Below are 24,180 nucleotides of genomic sequence, written 5' to 3' on the forward strand. Positions count from 1 at the left end.
ACATCCCCACCATCCCCAGGACAAGAAATCCAGCTCCATCACCAATTCCCAGCTTAAGAATGAGCCTGGAAAAATGACAGCCAGCAAGCTGCATCCTCCCCCCAGCTACAGCCTGACCACTTCTGGCTGAGACCTGCATAATGAGCTTGCAGCAAGCAGCCGGAGCCCTTTGTTTGTGTGCTTTGCCCAGGTGCAGTCCCTTGGGAGCCTCGGCACAAGCCAGCTCTTCTTCGCTTGGCCCTTTTCATTCGCTAGAATAAGGGAAAACACAGCTGTGCTATCAATACGGAAAGGAAAAATGATAAAGTCGGTGAAACGGTACAGCAAGCGAGCAATACTGAGCTAAGTGCCAATCTGAAGTTTATCTGCAGAGCCTCTGCTGTTTATGAACTTCACAAAGAGGAAGTCTGAGAGCTATTTCAGACACATGGCAAAGAAACTTCCACCTTTCCAAAGAAATTAAGACAAAATACAGTCTCCCAGAACTCCCTCAGCTTAATCTTGCCAGAACAAGTCCTTCCTTTCCCCTCCAGCTTTTTTTTTTTTAACCTAAAGAGATAACAGTACTTTCAAATTTCACAGAGAGTGGAAGAGCAAAAATCCTAACTTTTGCCTCAAAACACCTTTTTCTCTCTATTCAAGAAAACTAGAAAAGGAAACAGTTGACATTTTCCATCCACCTCTAAGTGTGCCCAGTATACTCAGGACAGCTGACTTCAAAGGGGGGTTAGATTATCTAAGTATTAAGAAAAAGGTTCAGTGTGAAAAATCTTTTAAGATTTGAGACTCATGCTGTCTCCTGAGCGCAAGCTTTTAATTTGTCATGGCAAGTTAAAGCTGTGAAAGAAAATGCTTTTGTCTAATTTCTGTTGCTTTGTATCACTGAAGACAAGACAGAATTTGTATGGAAGAAAATAGCTTCCATACATTTTTGAAACATTTTGACACTCTCATCCACTGAGGACCACTGGAGTTGAATCCAGTTCTATTCCCTAGCAGAGAGCCTGAAGGAAAAGCTTCATGCAAGATCATATTCCAGTACAGTTCAAAGACAAATTGGCTGAACACAACCATTACAATAAGCATGGATTTAGATTCTTCTAAAACTAGAACAGGACTATAATTTCTCAAATGTTTGGACTGTTTCCTAGTCTCCACTTACACAAATAGCAATATAAAGTGCAGAAAGCTAGTTATACTGCTACCTTTTTTATTTTTATTTTTAAGTTTTGTGGTTATAGCTTTTAGTGCCAGAAAGATGCTGGTGGCTGTGCTGTCTTAAGTCAGCAAAACTTAAGGAACATTTACAAGGATTCGATGCACAAGATGATCTCCATTAAGCTAATGCTAAACCCACTCCTGGCATCATCGGTCAGTTCTGCATGGATCACAGATGTGGCTTAACAGCTCACTTGGAGGGGTAAAAAGAACAGACGGGAATCAGACACGGTTAAATAATATAGCAAACACTCAGATGTGGTAAGAGAGAAACCTCAGTGAGATTTTCTAGTTTCACTACTTGCTAGTGATACGAGGCGTCAGACAGATCTCTGCAAAAGCAAGCATTTGAACAGATAGAAAGAGAAACGCCTGCAAAAGTCAGAGGACAACTGAAGTACAACAATACCCCATTTTGCTTGGACTCAGCCCAGGACTAGAGGCTGTGAGCAGGTCCACACAACATTTCCTTCCCATATGATACCCCTCGCCTTGCCCTTACTGCACCACTGGGCTAGCACACTGCTTCCCTGGAAGGAAAAGTCTGTCCATCAGGTACTTATAAGGGAAAACCAGAATGTGGTAAGGGGAAAAAACCCCAAACTACCAACCCCAGTTACTGGGGCTGCTCTCCAGGCAGCACGACTATCCCACGATACAGTGGCGAGAGTGGGATGGCTCTGCCTACCCATGAGGTGCTTGTGTCCTCATCAATCTGGAGAGCATCTCCTTACGAGGACTCTTCTGTTTCCTTCTTCATTCCTGTAACTCCTCCTGGCTGTGGCCTGCTTGGATTTCTCCATGCCGAGATGAGCTACATTGCTTCAGCGGGATCTTTTTACCTAAACCTGGGAACTGTTTAAAGCAACCAATTGCTTAAAACCATCTAGAGCCAGAGGCAGGCTTTTCCTTTTTGCATAAAGGGCTCCGTTAATCTGTTTATGCCTTGGAAATGACATCCCAGTGCAGACTACAGCATTGCTGGGATGATCAGCTGCCCAATATTTGTGTTCATACAGCTCTGTGAAGATTAGCAAAACCTCCCTCCTCTAAACAAGTAATATTAGCCACATTACTGCAGCTGTCCTCTGCTAAGGCCACGACAGACGGCCACACCAAGGTCCATACCGCCATGGGGAGGTGATGGCCACTGCTTCTCCTTCTCCACCGGTCCCATCACCTTCTCCATACGCATGCTTGGAACCACAGGAATCCAGCCCAAAATAATTTTCTAGCTGTATCAGCTCCCTGACCCCAGTTGACCACCCACAGAGGCTTCTGCTCTGATGGCACAGGAGGGTCTCCAGGTGAAGCAGAGGCCAGAGACCGGGGGTCCAGAGGGAGAGGTAGGTACCAGCTCCTCTTTAAAGCCTTCCATCTTTGACCTGCTTGCCATCAGCATAGCTGCAATTATTTAGGAAAACACTAGCTCCTAATTTTAATATGCAAACAGGGAACTCAGCACACCCAACTCTGCCAAAAAGCTTTTCTTTTGGATGATGGGTAGGGATGCGAGGAAATAAAGGAGCAAAGCTCAGCTGGGGGGTGTTAAACTCTGCACAAGGGATAGGGAGAGCCTGCACTGCTGTTGAACGCATCCAAGAACAGATGGCTCCACATAACTCACCACTGAATCTCCGCTCCTCTATTCCGAAATTTCCAAGAGGGGAGGAGGAAGAAAGATGGGGGAGGGGGGATGCTAATAAAAATTAGATTGGCTAAACTAAAAGAATCAGTGTACCTAATCCATCATTAATGCCTTTGCTGTGTACAAATTCAACACTTCAGCCTCTAAATTCAGCAGCACGTTCCTCCTATATACTACAGCAGGTTACAAATGGAAGGGAAAAAGACACCAGTTAAATGCAAACTTCCCACAGCAGACTGATAGATATTTTAAGAAGTCAGTTAGGGGTCATTTATTCACAGTTATAAGCATCCACGTTATTTTAGCTGGAATTCATCACCAAAATAGAATCCAACAGCTGATGCAAACTTTTAAAATACACTCTTCACATGCACTGCAAATATGTCAGGCTCCAGTTAAAAATGCAGTGGTACTTACTTAATTCTGCTTTCCTTCTCCTTTTGCAGACAGAACCAGAGACAGATGAACTGTTCCCTATAATCACTTCTGATTTAATTTTCGTAAAATCTTTACAAGATACAGGGCGAGCAGACCCTTGGCAAAACACATTAGGCAGGTGAGGGAAGGAAACAGGGCTATTTAGATGCAGTTGTTTATAATGCATTTCTGTACTGGGCAGAGCTCCATTTTGAGCTCCCCGGACTCTTGTATTCTGTTGTTCATCCTTCATTACTACCAAACACGCCTGGGGGTTGGGAGGAGTACCATCATGCAGTATCTTGTCAGTCAGAGGGTTTTATATATATTTTTTTTTTTTACAGGGTTATCCTGCCAGTTGGAAGGAGAATAATTCTTGAAGCCTCATGCTTTTACAAGCACATGTCATTGTTTAGTTTTACCAAACTCCTCCTTTTGCTTTGCAAACTCTCCAAAAAAAAGAAACCAAACAACAACAACAACAACAAAACAAAAAAACAAACCCCACACACATTTGAGAGGATGCAACTAAATCACGGCTAGACTAGCAAAACTCAGGCATGTACTCTTAGAAGCCTGAACTCTGTGTTTTCTTTTCTACCTGCTACATGAGACAACAAGGATTCAAACCAGTTTTGCCATGTTTCAACAGCACATGGAAATTACTGGCTCTATCCCAAAGAGCAGGGGCGAGATAATAATTTGCCCCGTGGTTCTGACTTAGCCCCCTTCATACCACCACCAAGATGGATGCTCCAGCTCAGCACCCGGAGCCATACGCTTCTCCCCACCTAAATTATGCGGAGAGACTGGGACACCAGGGCTGAGCACAGCATTTCCCGCTCGCTCCAGACCCACATCCCTCCGGCCTCGTCAGCACCGCCGGGTTATGTGCCGGGCGGTGATTCCCTAATCCTTCCTGCCCCAGCACGGGAAGTTGTCAATCATCGCTCTGTCTCCCGGCCAAGGCTGCATCTTTCCAATCATGTTTACACCCCATGCAGGGCCCGCTCTGCCTGTCACCTTCAGCAGCGGCTCCTGCAGCCAGGCGAGACCCGCCGAATCCAGCCGGTGTCCCTGGTGCCTCCTCCCACGAGCGCCCTGGGACAGAGCATTTTGTTCAGATGCAGCAACAAGTGAGATTCTAGCTTACAAATATAGCTGCTTGTTGAAAGCAACTTCCTTAGGTTGTATATTAAAATAATAGAAAAGGCTGTTTTCTGTCTTTGCTAAATTTTCAAGCACCATGCGGCCGAAAGAAAGGACTATACACTGCAAAGGCTAACTGCATAGCACAGATTGAAGAAAGAACCTAATGGAAAACTATGGTAATTTTCAAGGTAAAAGCATAACATTTGGCTGTAACACACCCCCACTGACACCGCCTCAGCTATCCTATCGTCTCCTTCATGTCTCAATGGAAGGATGAATTTTGCAGTAGCAACATTAACGAGGACAATGCCATAAATACTGAGCTAGGCTCAGCCACGACTGCAAGAACCGCCTTTCTTGCACCACGAGCACAAGCACAGCAAAGTTTGCAGCGAAGCTGTCTTACAGAAGGCGGTATATCCATGGCCAGGGGGTATGAGACGAATTTCAGGCGGTATGATGAATATTAACAAGGTGGTGGAGGTTTTTTGCAACCCGCTTAGCCGATCACTCTTACAGTTTCCCTTGAGCCAGCACTTCAGCTTCTCTGGCCCTACAGCAAGCTGGCTTGAGGAGCTAAACCACCGGAAAAGTATTCACTTTCTTTTATAGGGCTAGTTTTTGGTTCACTTCCCTGGGCTGGCTCAGTGTGGGGTCAGCCATGCTGGTAAAAGGGGGACAGTGAGAGCCCCTCTCTGCTTTGCTGGTCCTAGCAGCGCTGAGGCTGAGGACGCATCACCCAAGCTGCAGCCCTTGGCTGTGGTTTCACATATGGCACTAAAATAACCCCTGCAACTGCTCCCTGATGCCAGCTCTGCTCTTGGCACAGCTGGGCTGCAAAAGCAAGGTGTGCAGAACCGAGCTAGCTGGAAAATAACTTGCTTTTCACAGGCGTCTTGCCTCAAATCAGGTCCCCTTACACAATGCAGAAGAAACGCCTGCGGAACTGCAGCTGAACAAAAGCAAGACCGAACGGAGAAGGCCACAAACCCAGTATGTGAAGCTCCAAGGACAAGCCAAGGTAGGCAAGACCACTGCGCTGCAAACACAGTAAAGATGAGCTGTACTTGCAAATGCTTTTCCTGGCTGAGGGCAAGGGATCAGAGCTATGCAAAGGAAATAGCAAGGGCCACGGTGGCTGCTTTTGGGGCAGAATAGCAAAGCCCACCTGTGGCAAGGGGTCCCAGGGATGGCTTTGTCAGCAGCCAGCAATTCGGCTTCCACTTCTGGATGCTTACCCTCCTGCATCTCCCCTTTATCTGAGCTATTGCTGCTGCCTGTGGGGCCATGCACTAAGTCCAACTAGTAAGCTGATCCAGGTTAAAAAATAATCCTTTAAAAAAAAAAAAGGAAAAAAAACAAAAGAAAAATCTCTTCTCCCTCCATATTGCTGTATGTTAAGAAAGGGCAATTTTATCTTTGCTATGTTTTGTTTCTGACACATTTGTGCCTTAAGCACACAAATGCACTAAAGCATTCAGCTCCAGATGAATTAAAAGGGAACACACTCATAAACAGCTTCACACTTTAACTCATCACATAGCTGAAGTACATTACTACACAACCAAATTATTTTTTCGAAAGACAAACACGCTGCTAGCTCATTGCAAGTGTGAAATGGTGCTACAATGCACTCAGATCACAAATTCATCAGCTAGAAACTACAGCTATGGAGGCACCAGTCAACTCACCTTTGGACAAGGAATCCTACAGGCAGGTTTGCTGGTGACCCTTCTCAGCCTGAAGATTCAGATGACTGCATATTACAAGAAAACAGGTTTTGGTAGTCTAAAGATTACTTAATTGAATGCAAGTCTGGTTATACCTAAAAAAATCATTAAATAGAGTATAAAACCAAAAGAGCCAGCACACTAAAATATGCCACTGTATCATCATTTAAGCACAGGGAAAGGGGAAAACGGGCGGTACAAAGAGAAAGAAAAAAAAACCTGACAAAAATCTCATTTGAACTGCTGGGGCAAACTGAACAAAGCCCAGTACTTCACTGGTACACAAATTACAAGTTCCGGCAAGATACAGCTATAAGGAAACTTCCATCATAGCAGAAGATCACCTTTCAGTTTCCTGCAGGATATATCCCAATCCCAGTGCAGGACCAACTGTGTGTGTATGTGGGAATGGTACAGACCCAGAAAATACACTAGAAAAATGGTCTTGCGAGAAGGAATTGTGACAAGAGAAATTGCTTACCCTCAGCAAAGTAGCTCAACACATCCAACTTCCTTTTATAATTAGTTACATAAAAACTACATGACAGCAAGACTTGGAATATCTCGTAGCAATACAGATATTTTCTGCTTAATAATTTGTTACCAAATGACAGATGCTCCTTGTCTTGTCTTTACACAGACACGCCAAATGCCTCAAGCTCTCAGCAGGCTGATATTTGCAGGAAAGGACCGCTTCCCATATTTGGGCTAATATGGAAAAAAAAAAAAATCACATCCTTTCTTTTGGGTCTGATTTTGTGACAGTAAATACTTTTCTGCCCTTTCCACAAAGTGCATGCGGTTGTCTGTGACCGACTGAATTTCCGACTGCGTTCCCATCATCTCCCTGCCAGCGTGGCGGTGACTGCAGGACACTCAGGAAGCACTGCAACACTGTTTGGGTGATCCCATCCTTGCCAGGGATTCAGGATTGAAGATTGTGTGTGGTAAAACAACCAGACTGATAGTTTGGTTTAAAAAAGGAAAGGAAGAAAAAAAAAAGTTTTTACTGTTTGAAAGCCTTAGACTGAAACAGTGCCAAAGCAACTGAAGTTCAGTGCACTTGGGAATTGCACTAAACTACATATTCCTTATCTGCAGCAAGAAAAGCCTGCTTTGTCCACCAGAGATTGACCCGAAAGAAAAGAAAAAAAAAAAAAAAAAGAATAAAGCAATACATAAATTGTGCAAGACCTCTACTTCCCCCCTCCTTTCTTTTAAAGAAAGCAAATAAAGCTTCAAATCTACCCCACAGTTCTCTCTCCGTTCCCCTTAGCTCTTCACTTTACTTGCATCTCATGAATCTGTTATATACACAAGAATAAATAGATTTTATGTTCTGGGTACCTCCACACCACCGTAATTTTTGTATTTCCTTCTGTCCAGACGACAGGCTGTGAGTGAGGACAATTTATACGCTGAAGTAGATACTAATTGCCCCTACAGTTTTGAAGGACTTAAAGAGCAGCTGCCACCCGAGATCCCAGCAGCAATGTCCTCGTCTCAGCGACAACTGTATTAAATTATCAGAGTGAGTATAACTTGCTTATACTGGTAGAAAGAGCAAGAAAAAAAATGGGTTAATTTCCAGCATCACTTAAAAGAAACAGGAGGTCCTGAAGGAAAGGGAGAAACACAACACTATAAAAAAACCTGACAGCCAGAGAAAAACTTTCCACTTGACTTTCCAAAAAAAATCTCTTTAAGCATCATTTTCCACTCCCATTGAGTGACATGAATTTGTTGTGGGCAAAGCTAACCTGAAGAAAGGCATAAAAAAAAAGGAATAAAAAGAAGCTAGCCTTAAAACAGATGGATATCAGGACCTTTTCAATGTTTCAGTGACATCTCTCCTGCCTCCTGACCCCTGACATAAAAGCAGGAAGAATTCCACCGAGAAGCTAATACACCCTGGTATTAATGGGAGGAAGAAAAAACCAAATTAAACTACAGACAAATCAATTACTTCAGCCTCCGGGACTACCTTGATAGTCAGTCTGCTGGAACAAAGCAAGGCAGTTTTCACAGTGCTGAAGTGCGAAGAGTGAAAGCCGTGTTCAGACATGACGAGCAATTGCTAAGTTGGTGATGCACTGACTGTTCAAGTGTACGATGGGGATGCCCAGAGAGCTGCATATAACTTGAGAGACCCAACCATAAAAAATATGAATAAATCTTAGTCCAGTTCATTGCTCAAATGCAGGAAAGGCTTTTCTGGGGTTTTTTTTTGGAGGGAGAGATTTGAGCTTGCTGGTTTCTGTGTGTGAATTTCTCTCTTCTTGGCCAGTACTTTTTTTCCCCCCTCTTAAAATCTGAATTAGAATAGCTGTGGTTTACAATGCAAGCCCAAAATCCAGACATCGGAGGATGTGGCTAACAGCAATGAATCCTTCAGCTGTACATGCACAGCACAGCTGGCCGCTGAGCAGGAAGAAAAACATAGGTAAGGCCATCCAGTCCTATCACTCTGACAATCCTCTAATCACTTTGCTCAGCCTCACAGAGCAAACAAACAAGGTGGATTTGCTCACAGTGACAATCTAAGCACCCACCCCACCACCCTCATACAGCTCCACTCCTCCAAAAGGCGTTCTTCCTTTCTGTTACTTTATCTTAGCCTTAAGAAAAAGGAAATTGCAGGCTCTTGCTGCTCCTCAATCCCTGAGTGCAGCTCATGAAAGAAATAAATCTTACCGCTCAGTGCTTCTCTACTCTCAACAACATCATTTTCCATGGAGGGGTGTAATGAGAGAAGCTCCAGCTTCAGACAGAACTTACAAATATATTCCAACGTAATTGGACTGGGTTTCCACACGTCTACATTAAAGAAAAAGAGCTACAGTGGTTCTTTAAAAGAAACATCTGAATTTGAAACAACCAAGCCAGCAAGAGAAATTAGATTTAGTGTTTATCTAACTAACATAAATCTTTTAAATTTTAATAGTGAGGCTGTAACACGCTTGAGGCCCACATGGGAGATGAAAGTAGGGAAAAGGTTTCATGGAAAGGCAGCAGGGAGAAATCTGGTTTTTTAATTAGGAAACCAGAAGAGATGCAAGGAGAACTGTAACGTTAACATCTGCCACAATCTGCACTGCTACAGTGGAGAATGGGCAATTGTGTCTGTGTCTTAAACAACTGTCAGCAGCATCCAAGCCACACAAGAAACTTCCCAACCCGAACATCATCAAGCACAGGAATACACGTTTATGCTGAGAAAAAGGCACAAGGGGCACAGGATCGCGCCAAACATGCAACTTTGTGGTGAAAATGTAAGTCTGAAGACTTCTGTTGGAAGCCCAGTGTGAATTGAATCCCAGCACCAGGACCCTGCGCAGAGAAAAAAAAGTGGTGGAAGCAAGATCCGTCCACACCACCTTAGCAAAGCAGAAGAATATTTTCCCTGCCTTGTAGTTGAGGAACCGAGGCAAACAAGCTTTTAGCCAGGAGCCTGCAAGAGAAGCAATGGATCGAGCCTGTGTGTCTTAAAATGCAATCCTGTAGCTCAGCCATGCACCTCTAGATCATGCCTGCTCTACCTGCAAAATTCTGGAAGTGTCATTTTAAACAAAACCTAGGATTTTGTTGAAACTATTACTGATTACCTGAAAGAGCTATGATTGTAACATGCATATCATACTTAGTAAGGCTGAGTTTTGTTGTTTTCTCCCCATGCTCCTGTTAACTCAGAAGAAGACTGTAGTTATTTGCAGGTTCACAAACCAGAAGTGCCATGAGACATGGGAGCTGTTGCTCCTCCTGCCAGTGGGTGTCTTTCCTTTAGCGCTAAAGCAGGCACAAGGCTGCAGATTTATCTGAAAAACACGAGTGGTGTTTCAGCTGAACTGGTCATAAGGTTTCGGAACAAACACCTCTGCTTTTTCAGATGGGTTGCTAAAAGAGACCATTTCAGGCACTCTGCAGACTCTGAAAGACATTGACCTTTCTTTCCTTGGACACAATTCACATTTTTCACTTCATCGTCATGTGGGATTATCATCTGTAATTGAAAGTAAAAGTGTAGATTAAGGAAAAAATGTTGCCCAAAAACTTAATTACATGGCAAATTCTGTGGCTGAGGAACTACAGAATATATTCAGTCCTTATTAAAAGTTATTTCTGAAATGAATGTTAATTAAGGAAGGCTGAAGATGCAGGCTGGCTGGCTGAAGACAAACAGAACAATCTCAGACCGTTGCAAAGACAATGTTTCCCCCAATGGAGACAGAACGGATGGCCAGTCTTACTCAGATTGCATCTCTTGAGAGGACGATTTATAATGTACAAGACAGGAGAAATTTATTTGCTAACATATGGAAAACATTTATGGGCTCTACTGAGGATCTGGAATTAAAGAAACACAACGACATATTGTTAAAACTTCTAAATGGAGATTTCATTTAAGAAATAAGCATATTCCCCTCAAATCAACGACATTTATTCCCATACGCTTTTGCTTTCTGCCTTGTAGCTATGAATTTCAGAACAAAGGTTTGCATCGATTTATCTAGTTGCTGAAGGTCTAATTCCTGGGAAAATTATTAGATGGCAAAGTCCTGTTTTTAAAGATATATCCCATGCTTCAGAACAATGGATGAGGAGCATATGCCATAGGGATGGGGCAAGGTACTGCTGCCCAAGTTATGGTCTTGGCACTGCAAGTTACAGTGATGGGCGGAGATAAGGCTGACACCAGCGACGCTTCCCAAGCAAATGCTCACATATCCACAGCTGCAGATAATTCACCCCCCTTAAAAACAAAAATCCACCTTCTGGTACAAGAAAATGATCCTCCATTAATCCCTACAAGATTATAGCCTGAGGGAGAGCTCTGCCTCTGGGGCAAACCTTCTCTTCCCCATGTAAATAACTTGCTGGATGCCCGGAAGGGTTGTGTGCTGACTGTTGAATAAACAATACAGATGATGCATGAGTTGCATGCACAAAAATATACACTAAGTCACCATCCCATAGAACGGTATTGAAGCTAATAGGATTAGGGACCGTATAAAAGCCCTGTGCCAATCAATATCCAACTGCCACATCAGGGTCAGCACTTATATGTAATGAAGGTGGTTGTTTTTTAAGCCACTACTGTTACATTGGTGCAAACACCAGTGCTGATGTGCACGATAAAACTGGGGTGGCCGTCTGCAGAGCAGCGTAAGAAACGTGAAGTTTTGGACCGCTGTGGTTAAACAGATTGAAACATCCTCAAGGAGGGGCAGGACCTCAGGCCAAATACTTCAGGCAGCAGCACAGCAGCAATGGCTGGGATTTTCAGAGACGCGTAAATGACTGATTAAATGACTCAATCATGCAGATGCTTTTGAAAATTCTGCTGCACGCAGTGAAGTTTATTCATGCATGTGTGGGAGAGGGGGAGGAGTGTGAAGATTTTAATAACTACCTTAGAAAATAAGAAAGCACAAATGTACTTTCTCTTTAAAACAGAGCAAAAAAGCCTCAAACCCTAAAAACGCGTTGCTGCGGCTGGAGAAAAGTTTACGGGGAAGTTGTAAAGTTTTGCGTGCAAGGATGACCAAATGGACTATGATACACAAGTCAAAAAGAAGTGCAAAGAAAGAATGAAACTGAAGGGTAAAAATAAAACATATTGCAGCCCCATCAGTTTCTTCCAGTCTAAAACCCCTCCACACTTCAGTCTATTATTTCTGGCTTATGCAGACTTCATACTCCACCCTCACCTACCAGATAAACGGGAAGTTGAGAGTATCAAAGAGCTTAAGAACTGCAGGAAAAGGAGAGACTTCATACAGGAAAGCAAAGAAGAAACATCCAGGAAGAAGATGCACCTGAAGCCTTATTTTTGGTGTACGACAACCCACCTGCCCTGATATGAAAGCTTAACCAAAGGCATCACGTGAGCTACCACCATCTGTGTAGTCCCTCTCACTGATCTGAAGATCACACAATGAGCAGAGAACTGCCAGGCAGGGCACAATCCCGGTGCCAGCATCCCCCTGGGTCCCAACAAGGCGCTGACCACAACAGAGGTTTCCCTCCTTGCTAATGCTATCGAGTAGCTTGCTCCTCCTTCTCCACCCAGCATCCTACTCATAAATATCTGCACGGCAGGGGGTTATCTGTCACCTCCTGGGGGTCAACCAGGGGGGAAAATCTCTTGCAGTTTTGGCTCTTCACTTTGAATGCCAGAGTTTGAGTGATTTTGATGCAGCTTCCCAATATAAAGCAACAGGTATTTAAAGGCAATAACTCCTTCCTCCCGGTAAAAAGCACCCTACGAGTCTAAAAATGAACACCCAACCACAAGACTGAGCTTGTGGAGAAATTATGGAGCACTCCCAGGTCCTTAAACATCAGCTGGCTGTATTTTAGCAGAAATATCATACTTCCACGGGCTACTTTTCACTGCTTTAACACTATTTCCATGTCTAACCCAGTGAGAGCTGGCACACACCTGCCCAAGGCCTATTTTGATGGCTGTCCCCTTTCCAACAAGCACAGAAAGCTGCAAGCGCAACATCCAGCCCCAGCAGAGCACAGCTCACCTGGCAAATTTGGGGACAAAACAGCACAAATTGGTAAACTGCTCCGGCTTCAGCAGGGCCTCCCCCCAGTCATTCCCATCCCAGCACCTATAAATCACTCCTGGCAGGTATTTGGGAAGCAGCTGCTAATGATAGCTTTGCTGCGGAGCACAGGAAGTCACCTTTTAACCCTGCCTGCTGTTGTTTGTCTCCCGGAGCTGTGACAAAAGGACAGATGTGGACAACATGTCAGCCATCGGGAGGATCTGGTTTAAAACACGGCAGGGAACCTGCCCTGCTCCTGTATCGGTGAACCATCACCCTCAAAAACACGTTCTGGCTTCGGGTGCTTCCCAGTGCCCATTTTCAAACAGTTTGATGCCTGTCCTCAGTTTTCCCTCGTTCATCCTAAAGATGCAAGGAAGTATGCCAAAGACTACCTTAACTGAGCTGGCTGCTGCTGCACTGAGGACGTCCCACCTTCCACCCACCTGCCATCCAGTCCCCACCTGTGCCACAGGACAAGGAAAGGATTTATCATATAACTAACACACGTACGCATGTGCATGGGGGGATGTGATCAGAGCCAGAGAAATAAATTTGATAAGACAAAGTATTTGTTGTGAGCATCTTGTTTTCAGCCTGCGGAATATCTGTGATCAGACTACAATTTCATCTGATATAATTTTTTTTTTTTTTTTACAGTGTGCTCATATAGTAGGGCCAGTAGCTTCTTCTGTTTCAGGAAGGCTCCAAAATACATTTTAGACATCACCACAAATTAAATATAAGCAACTCACTCCTATTTAAGTCGCCTCTGGTTAGGTAGATGGCATGCTAGTGTGCTTTCCTCCATCTGAAAAACACTTGTTTGAAAGTTCTACGTTTCACACATAGGTGCAACACCTTTTAAGTTAGCTTTTGTTTAGCAATTGCAATTCAAAACCTTATTTCCTTGAGTATGTACCTGAGCAGCAGCCATCTACTTGAATTTGTGAGAAGAAGCTTCTCAAGGACAGAGAAAAAGGTATTAAAAGGGTGTGCACCCCTCAGACTAAGCCTTAGGAAATCTGAAGGTGATTATCACCTCACTTCTAGCCTCAGACAACATCTGATCTTCCGTGATTTTCAGGTGACCATGGGAGGCCATCAGAAACACAGTGCTTTACCTTCTGCAGAGGATATGCTTCCATCAAATAAAACACACCCCATTGGCCAAACACAATGATGGCTGGAAGCCAACCCTGAGGCATAAAAGGAAAAACCCTTTCCAACCTGACCATGTAAATCAGAGCATAAAGGAGAACGACTTCAGGTGAAGTGTACTTACTGTGAAGACATCATCATCACCGACCTCAGCCTCATTGTGAAGTGTTGACGAGGAAGTTGTAGACCCTAGGAAAAAAAGAAAACAACAGCTTTTTAAACACATTACATTTCTATGCAACTTTTTTTTTTTTACTAGGCTGGTAAATATTTGGATTCTCATAACTTTGTATGTTGTAGATGTGCAGAAGAGTGGCTCAAATTAAGGAAATAAAAACCATCTACAGATAGCTAGGTTGGAAAGGTAAAATCTGAAAGCGTTTCTTGACACACAACTATATGGCTGCCTATGTTAATTAACTATGATAAAAATAGCAGTTAACATTTCCAATTACAGAAGACTTGCATTTCTGAAGAATGGTAAAGCTACGTACTAATCAGTGCCCAAGACCAGATCCTCAGCTGTCAAGAAACCATATACGAGTTTTTCTTCATATATTCCTTGAACCTGGGGGGAAAATGACTTTTTATTTAAAAAAAATAAACCTCACTTTGATAATAAAAGTTAGGCAGGGTTTTTTTCTTCTTCTAATTTCAGAAGTTGTTATATATTGTAAAGGTCTTCCCTGTTATCAGCTATTTCTCAGAGAACCACCTTGTCTCACATAAGCAAAGTATTTGAAAGGAGCTGAAACGCGTAAAACCATAGACTAGAGCAAAATACTGTGGTGCAGTTCTCATTAATTACATGGCAATCGTCTGGAAAAGTGGGAAATCACATTAAAAAAAATTCCAACCCTTCCTCCAATCTCTTTCTCCACTCCAAGGGTGTCCCCTGCCCCGGAGTCAACTTAAGACCCTGGTCAGCACCTGCATTGCAGAGGGCAGCAGTGAGGGTGGCACATGCCATCGCTGGACTCGGCAGTAAATTTATGCTGTGGCTAAAAGGCGTGACCCCTCTCTCTCCACCCCTGGATGAGGGCCCCAGACCCCCCCCTTCCTGGCTGGCTTCACCCTGCCATAAGGCTGCCAAGGAGGGTGGGTGCAGCAAGATGCTCTGATGGGAAGAGAAATCCTAGGTCAAAGGCAGTTCTTCTTGAATGTTAAGGCCAGTTATACTGAATTAGGGCCACATCAGATCCTAACTAAAATAGTTGAACAGTTTGTACCACCTTCATTCTGGAAATTTTTTAAAATAACACGCTTTATGTAATGCTATCCGCACCAGCCTTGGCTGCTCTCAGTTGCATCACCATGAAGATGTGCAGAGCTGAGTGTGAAAGCCCACTTAAAACGCTAAGCAACATGAAAACATTTGTGCCATTTGCTACACTAGCTTTAAAAGTAAAAAATCCAGACGCTCCACAGAGCTGCACAGGATTCCTGTACTTGTGCACAAAACTTCTATATTTCTGATGCTACAGGGAACAAACTATTGGTTAAATATTAATAAAGCAGCGATTTCATTTAGTGAAGTTTTGAATGCACACAGTTTGTTGTGCTTAATATTACCTGCTAAATTTGATCAACTACGTGAACAAAAAATGAATGATAAATGAAATCCACTGCCCGATGCTGTGTGTGCACGAGACAGTTATTGTTTTTCATTCAGAAAGCCTTATTTGGAAGTTAAGGAGGAACACATTCATGAAGATCAGTCTGTGCTGTTAATGGGATAAACATAGATTTGCTGATTTTGAAGTATCTGAGATACAGCAGAACTTGATTTTAAATACCTCCACTGTAACATGGATCAGAAAGAGCAGAACAGGAGTTGCCATGATCAGCATCTCCAAAATACTCAATACAGCTGAGTTATCATCTCCTTGAAACTTTACACAATCCCGTGTCACTTACATAAAACATCACTTTTATGACTCAAAATGCTTCCCAGTTTTAGTAAGCAAGAAGAAAGTGAAAGGCCTCACTGTAACTTCTTCACATTCACGGCACATGAAAAAGCAAATGAATAACTGGTTGAGAAGATCCTTCCTCTAACTGATGATGTATGTACCAGGAAAGAGCCCTGGGGGATTAATTCTCTCCCAGTATCCACCATTTCCATGTTGAAGCAAGAACAAGGCATACAGAACATTAAGCTGTCTTATGGAGCTAATAACCTAAAAAAATACACATCTGTATATATATTTGATGTAGTATCCTCAAAAAATACCATCTGTGTATAAAAATATCCCAGTCACAACGGATGAGGAGGAGAAAGGCTTTGGACCACGAACTCCCTACATAACATGGCATGGTTTAAAAAAAAAAACAACAAAAAACCCAACACACAAAACCAAAAAAGCCATGAAGAATCAAATTTTATTAAAATAAAGTACTCTTGAATTATAGTTGTATTATGATTGCCTGATTGCAATGAAATGTGAAAAGGAAAAATTTATGACAACTTCAAAGCACAGGCAATTCAAATGCATTTTTTTACAGAACTGGAAAAAAAACCCCAAAAACAAAACAAAGTCTTCAAGAAGTACCATTCAACTAAGAGGATGCAGACAAAATTAATTACTGCAAAAAAACAGAAACAAAATGAAGTTTTATTCAACTCCAGGCAGGAATTCATACTATGATTTAACAAAGACTCAGTAAGATGAGATTTTGCTGCATATAAAGAAGAGCCTGAGCTGTCTGAGTTGCCATTGCCAGTGTAAAACCCAAGCCTATCAAAAAAAGCCGCAACAACAGACCCAATGATAATTAAGGGGGAAAAGCTGGACAGACCAGGCCAGATAGGATTGGAAAATACTTGGTCTGAAACCCCTTTTCTCCTTAAGGGATGAGAAAAATAATTTCTTAAAAGTAAGCTGGGGCTTGCTAGTGCAGGATAAGTGCTGGGCTACACTTGGACACGTGCACAAGAGACGTCCAAACCCTAGAACTGATTTTAAACCCATCCCTCTTCCCAGTGCCATAAGTCAACCCCCCCTTCCCCACTCTTTCAAGGGTTGAAGTGGCCACCGCCACATGCCACGGTACCTTCAATGAGGTCCTCGATGGCTTTCCTCACTCCTCTGTCGAAGGCTCGAGCGTCGGCAGGGCTTTGAAACGTGAGCCCAAACTTTCTGTTGTCGACTTTCCAGTGGTGGAAGGTGGGGTTTGCCTTCGTGTACACCAGGTCCTTCTTCACAAAGCACTCCAGCACCACCTGGGAGGGCATGAGCCCCAAAAGAAAAGCGAAGTCAGTTTTCCCACCCCAAGGACAGAGACAGCACTGTCTTAGCCTGGACCCAAAAGCAAGCCAAGTCATGCCTCGCGTAGGGGAACATCCTTCCCTACCAAATGATGACTAATAAACACCAGACACTGTAATTGTTCTCATAACCATTGCACATTCATCTTTTGGTTGGGCTTTGAGTAGGTGCTTCCTTGCTACCCCAGGAGCCTATTTCAGACCCAGTCCCAGCGTGGCACAGGCTACAGCTAGCAGAGGCTCTGGCAGAGGAGAACCTCTTCCCTCAATAATTTTGCTTAACAGAAATTTTATTTGCCAGCATGGCTCTCAAATAGCGTCAAAAAAGAATCCTAAGCAAAATAATATTGTAAAAGACAAACTGCACTTGAAACAGCTTTAAAACGCCAGTCTTTATCAAAGCGAGACAATTTCTGACTCAAATAATCCATTTTTTTTGCCCAAATACTGAGTTTGCAGAGCCTGTGCAGGGAGCATCTCTTAAAGCTAGCCCATCTCTTCACAGGAGGAAATATCAGAAGAATCAAATATATAGAAATGAGATAAACTGTAACATCTAAAAGGGACCCTGGAAACAGGGAAAAGGTTTTATTAATTTGATTTGTGCAGAGAAAGAAGAGAACTCCTTTTCAGATAAACAGCTACCAGGAGAAACTGAGTGCGTCAATTCTTAAGAGACAACTTGTCTTCATATTCTCACTCTGCTCGTTCAAACCCTGAACAGCACACAGCATAAATAATCCACTGCCGTTTTAAAGGCTTGCACTGCATTACTCAGTGCAATGTGACTGGCTTCATGGGTTCTTTACACTTCAATTCACTTCTCATGTACCCCTGCGAGGTCTTAAAAAAACAAAACAAAACAAAACAAAACAAAAAACAGGCCCTTCTGCATTCATCAAAGGGGATCTTTTGCACACAGATGTCGAAAATTTACTTGCTCCTTCCAGGTGGTGGCACAACAACCTAGATAGCAAAAGATGGCAATTCTAGATGACGACGGGTTTGTTTTGTCCAATCTGGTACTATATGCACATGCCTGGTTTTTATTTTTTAAAAAAACTTGCACAATAATACAATAGCAACAGACTTGGGATAATTCTCATTATAAGAACAGACAAAAGATGAATTAGGTTCTATTACCAGTTTGTCTTTCTGCCTTTCACCATGGATTAGAAATCCACTTCTTCCATTGCCCTCCGGGTACGTGACCTTGCAGACGCCAACTCTACTGAGACCGCCTCCTTCTTGTGGCAACCATCCCCCACTGGAGTCATCTCGGGTCATAACCACAGCTTTGACTCGCACAATATAGCTGTCACTGCAATGGTAACAAAACAAAACAAAATCTTTTGTGAGCATCACATGGTCTCGTCAGGGGCATTTTTCTTGAGGGCGGTATTTAGGCAGCACTGGTCTGGTCCCAACACTATTTCTGCCCAGGATGGAAGTCCACCTCCATGATGGATGGTCTTAACCATTCAAGCCACCATAGGAAAGATACCCATCAAACAGCAAGAAACAGCCCTGTTGGGTTTCCAGATACCAACATACATACCAAACAATCCATGGTCCCACACACTCTTTTCCTCATGCAGTTGGGGACAGGGGACAAGACAGTGGGGTGAGTCAGACAGCAGCCCAAGGCCACCAGCCACAGGGGCATCAGGTCTCCAAAGTGCTGGGGAACATGTGGAACTCAAGTAACCCATGAACAAAACATTTTAAGGTTTTTGATCAAATTAGTGAAGTGGGCTTTGGAAGAGATGACACTCAAATTCCTCTGCAACTGGGACAGTCTTATGGGAAAAAACCCCACAAGTACTCCAGCTGGTACCTCAGGTGAAAGGAGAAAGAAATCAGCTCAGCCCAGGTCATCATGACCACACCACGCTCCTGAAACAGCTCCACCAGCATTTCAAGGGGTTTTCAAAAGCGGCACATCATAACCTCACAAGAAGCTATTCTAAAAGCAACTGAGAGATTTTATAATAATGCAGGTGTCCATTACAAGGGGTCAAAAGAGCTCCCATCGTGGAAAGCTCTGTATCCAGACGTTTCCGTAGCATCCTATACAGCATGAAAAAAAGAACAGGCCCTTTCTATCTGAAATTAAATGCAGAGGTAGCTTTCTTCATCCTGCACCAGGTGAAACTGCCTCATTTTCAGGCATTATTTTTGCATCACTTTTGTAATCTCATTGCTAATATTTGACACTTAAGTTCCCCTTTGTCTAATACGACCAGATTTTATTCAATACCTAAGCAAGCAGCCTCACAGATCCTACTTGAAAGCAATTTTGAGGACAGACTAAGGGAGGCAGCGAGCATCTTCTGGGCAGAGGTGCCTGAGATCAGCCAATCCCTTCTGCGGTTGGACAGATCTCGCAAAACACACACTGCAATTTTCCCTTCACCAGCTTTATTTATGGACACACCAACTTTCACACTGGACCTACACGATCAAGGCAGTACACAGCTGCTTAAGGTTCATCTCCTGTTGCTCTAAGGACTTTGCACTGGCTGATAAAAAGCTTTTCAGCGTACTCAGATACGCAGCCCGTACCACAGCTGACACGCACAAGGCATTCACAGAACTGAGAAACAACATTTATAAAAATATTTTTGCTATTCAGTCCTTAAAGCAGCATCCTGGTACAGGCAACAGGGCAAATGTTGTACTCATAAACTGATCCAGATATCTTCTTATTTTCTAATGAAAACCCCTTTCTAGATTTTACTGGCGGCAACTTCAATCTCTTGGCTTCCTGATACCCAGAATTGAGCAAAATACTTCAGCTAATTTTCTACTGTGCAAAAATTGAGCTGCTTCCATCCAAGTCAATTTTTGTTCTCTTCTATCTTTCCCATATGGTCTATAAGGATTGGCAATTAACAGATAAAGAAAAAAGAAAGGCAAATATACACTTCTATATAGTTCTCCTGTTCCCCAAGGATCCCTTCTGGATGTATTTATTTTTAACTCTTCTCACTTCTCGGGAACTCCCACTAAATTTCAAGGTCTCAAGTCAGAGCTGCAGGAATTGTCCACTTCAAGCAAAATTAAGAAAGCAGCAGCTACTTGGTACTTTGTGATTTCTACTAATTATTTGCCTGTTCCCACCACCTCTCGGTGGTTTCTCTAGGCTCGTAATTACATCTGAATACTAGTGGATGCCTACACTAAATTTAGGTCCCTCAGCTACTATCCCTGCCCATTATAATCACAGTCTGGCAGGGCACAGAGCCATACGGTTTTCCATTTCCTATCTGCGCTGATATCATGACCTATGGCTCTTACAACTTCTGCCACGAAGGCCACCGATTTCACCCACATGCCCAACAGCTGTGCAACTAGATGTGACACCTACTAAGGAAAGGGACGGGCACTTCATTAACTCAAACTGCTAGTTCTACTTTTGAGTGACATTTTTTGGAAGTCAGTATTCTCACCCAGGGATGCCTTGTGCACCTGGTTCAGGGTCCTGGAGATCAGTGAGAAGACAGACAGGATTTGGACCAGGGCTTGGCAGTTGGCATCTGCCTACATCCAAGATGCTACTGTGATGCCAGAGGGTCAGGGATTGGTGGGCAAGCGAGTGGGGAAACAAGCTGGAATAGCAGGTTTTTTGACCCAAACAGAGCAATCTGGTAATCTGCTTTAATGGAATGTGGATGGATTGATGGTAGAGAATAATTTTCTGGCTTTTCTATGTGATGGAGGACAAACATAGAGTAACCCAAGTGCAAAGTGAAAGATGTTAAAATTTTACTCCTTTCCTCATTACTCACTGCCTTTGCCTGTCCCCCCCAAATACCCAGGAGAACACCATACAAACTGCATTTCTCCAAACCTGAAGAGCCACCTCCTTAAATACATCAAGCCAGAAAATCTAGTTTCCATTGCCATACCATGGCAAAAAGACCTCTGCTCCTCTATTAGAAAAGGACCTTGTCCAGCAGAAGGCTTCAGCTTTGGCAAGGTACGCAGAGCTCTGTCTGTGTTAACGTAATCCCTTGGCATGCTTTCCTGCATGATCAAGAGTCACCAGTGACACTGCGCTCCCCGGGGAGCACCAGCCCCACTCCCACCAGGAGCCACATGCAACCTATGCCAAGGGATTTAGGAAAAAAAAAAGAAAAGAAGGAAAGAAATGAGGTGTTTAAAGCTTCTTAGGGTTTGACAGCTTGGTTTAGTCACTGGACTAGGACTCAGAAGCTGCAAGTTGAATTTTCAGGGCTACTTCAGTTTTCCAGGTCAAAATCTTGCCTGCCGTTTCCATCCACAAGCCTAGAATAGGCAATACTTCTTTTGCTCATGCCAGTGTTGATAAATACTTGGGAGGTACTCAAATATTTCAGGTCCATATAAGGACCTTGCTTCCTTAGCGTAAAAGCTGTTTATTTTCTTTGCTATTTAATTTTACGCGACTGCACCGAGGCTCTGGCTGGCTGCAAATGCTCAAAATCCTCCAGAGCAAAGAAGTGATCTGCAAATCCCGTGTGCATGTCACCACTGAAACCTCGGTGCACCGAAGCAGCGAAACAACCATGTCCGAGTCATAGATCTGCACTTTTATCACAGCAACTGTGCAATCTGACTATTCCAGGAGAAAAGGTTAATGAAGTAAGTGAAAATATTTGGTCCATTACCATTAATGAGATACTGATTGCCGCCAAGATTAGATAACACAAGCCTTTTGTATAGTTAAAAATGAAACAGCTAAAAAAACCCCACAGAAGCCTTAGTTCCCCTCATTTTATTAGCTTCTTAAAAGTTTAAGACCGCTCTTAATTGTTAGGTTTATGGCCTATGCAGTATGCGTTTCATGCAAACTATTCTTAATTATGCTCTTAAATGGAATACTTTGCTATCTTAACCCTACAGATTTGTCTCCTACAACCCAAAAAGCTTGGGAAGAAAGTATCTGCAGGGATTACCCAGCTGCATGGCAGCTGGCCAGCCTGTTCCAGGGCTGCTTCAGGTTGTTCGCCTGCCCCACCCTGAGCAAGAAACCATAATGAACTTGGGGAGTAAAGGTAGAGCAGAAAACCACGTGCTGGTTTTTTTGGAAGGAAAAGAGCCCTTTAAAAATTATAGCTCATGGGTGTGCATATGTATTTATAAATACATATATTAAAAAAATGTGTGCCTAATTGCGACTCTGAAGGATATTGAGAATTCTCCTAAACAAGAAGTGCCTGAATGATTACCTCTGCAATACCTGAACCACGGCTGCATTACATAAAGCCTAAGTTTTAGAAAGCATTTGAGTCTTAGAGACAGGCAGTGTTTAAAGTGGATAAAAAAGTGCTTTCCTCCAGCATGCACTAACCGCATTGTAAAATGTGTCTGACACCATTCAGCGCTCTCTGATGCGAGCCACATCACTTACAGGAACCACACCACAGCGAAACCTATGGGGGACGAAGCCCTGAGCCTTGTTGTACGCCTGGTGTGGGATTAAGGCTGCAAGCCCACATCCATGACTAAATGGCAAATAATTCCTTTGTTAATTAAGGCTTTAATTTTGCCAGTGTCTTTGTAAAAAGAGGGTCAAAGTATGCGGCTCCCTTCCACCAGCTGCTCTTCGTTTCCACTTTGCTTCAAACGCAGCGATTGCAGGTATCACCTGAGATGTCTGAAAATCCCAAGGTGGGGGCAGGGGGGAAATACGTCCAACCCACCACATTTACTACTTTCCTTTGAGTCACATTTAGCATCTAAAACACTTCCAGGACACCTTCCATAATTCAATAATATTTTTTCCTCTAGCCAGGCTAGTTGACCAAAATATAAAATTATCAACTTCCATGCTAATGCAACCATACAGCACTTCAGCATTCTCCTCCTTCTTGACTTTCCAGCTTACAAGGCCAGGAGAGATTCAGGTCTCGGACAGAGAGGTAACTGCATATGATGAGTTTCAAAATTATGGATGGCTGTCTTTAATGCATTGACATTCCCATATTTCAGGGAAGAGCCAGCAGGACAGCAGGAGGTTGTGAATGCAACAAACAGCAGAGGTCAGGTTGTTCAGCTGAACTGAACCACAGACAACCGGTGCTTAAACACAATTTAAACTACATGGATCCAAGCAAATTTAACCTTATGATTACTGGGGCACAACCTGTCTTTGGCTGAGCTGGACGTACTCCACAGTGCTCTTACTTTGCCCTACACTGCTGCCCCAGCAACTCTGAGAAGTTCAAGCCATGCTGTTCTGCCCAGGTGATAGCTGGAAATTATGTTGCAAGAATCCTCTCTGGAGCTCATCCCACAGGCAGAAAGCGTCAGAAAGCAGTATTTTGATGGATGTAACGAAAACCTGCTATTTTTGGAGTCACACTTTCTTGATCTGATGCTTTGTTCATGAGCCTTCTAGCAATGGTGAAATATCTGCAGATTATAACCAGTATTTTCTACTTTAAAACTCTAACTTACCACTTTGCTAGAAAGAAAACTTCTGAGTGCATGGAGCCACAACAAAATAAAGTCAATATATCAGCACCATTTAGATTTCCAGCGGGTTTGAAGCTTTTTCATTAAATATCAGCAAGAAAAAAAAGCCATCTGCACCCCTCTGGTCAGATCCAAGGTTAAATGGAGCCTGCAGAAAACCATGGAAAGCCTCCGGGAAGTTTTCCTTGCCCTCACTCCTGCATCACAGTGGGAACACAGAACCACTGTATCTGTCACCAATCTTAACAAATTTGCAACCTGTGTTTTTCTGGTTTTCAAATCCAATACTGTCAGAGTAAAAAGATATCTGGGAAATTTTAGTTTCCACCCGTCAGAGTAAATACAAGACAGCTCAATCTCCACATGCCTTGCTCCAGACATGCTGGCCCAGGCCTGCAATATGCCTGTGCTGGGGCACTTAATCTTAAACCAATATTAACCTTACAAGCTCAATTTTAGGACATTTCTCTCTGTCTCAACAAAATGAGAAAACTTTGTTGGCATTTAGCATTTCCTCCCAGCTTCCCTCTGAAAATGGAAAAGAGTTTTCTCTTCCAGCTCCCCAAT

At 43.2% G+C, this 24,180-nt stretch overlaps 1 protein-coding gene across 1 annotated transcript in view; it reads right to left on the minus strand.

Annotated features, from left to right (window-relative positions):
• Positions 1-24,180, minus strand: part of SPRED2 (sprouty-related, EVH1 domain containing 2) — a 35,851-nt gene that overhangs the window by 8,122 nt on the left and 3,549 nt on the right. The window contains exons 2-4 of the mRNA XM_010077896.1: positions 18,295-18,472; positions 16,938-17,106; positions 14,008-14,072 (exon numbers count right to left, since the gene is read on the minus strand). Coding sequence (XP_010076198.1) covers positions 14,008-14,072; positions 16,938-17,106; positions 18,295-18,472 — 412 coding nt within the window. The remainder of the gene's footprint in view (positions 1-14,007; positions 14,073-16,937; positions 17,107-18,294; positions 18,473-24,180) is intronic.

This window comes from Pterocles gutturalis, unplaced genomic scaffold (assembly GCF_000699245.1).
Source record: "Pterocles gutturalis isolate BGI_N339 unplaced genomic scaffold, ASM69924v1 scaffold16978, whole genome shotgun sequence".
Classification (NCBI taxonomy): domain Eukaryota; kingdom Metazoa; phylum Chordata; class Aves; order Pterocliformes; family Pteroclidae; genus Pterocles; species Pterocles gutturalis.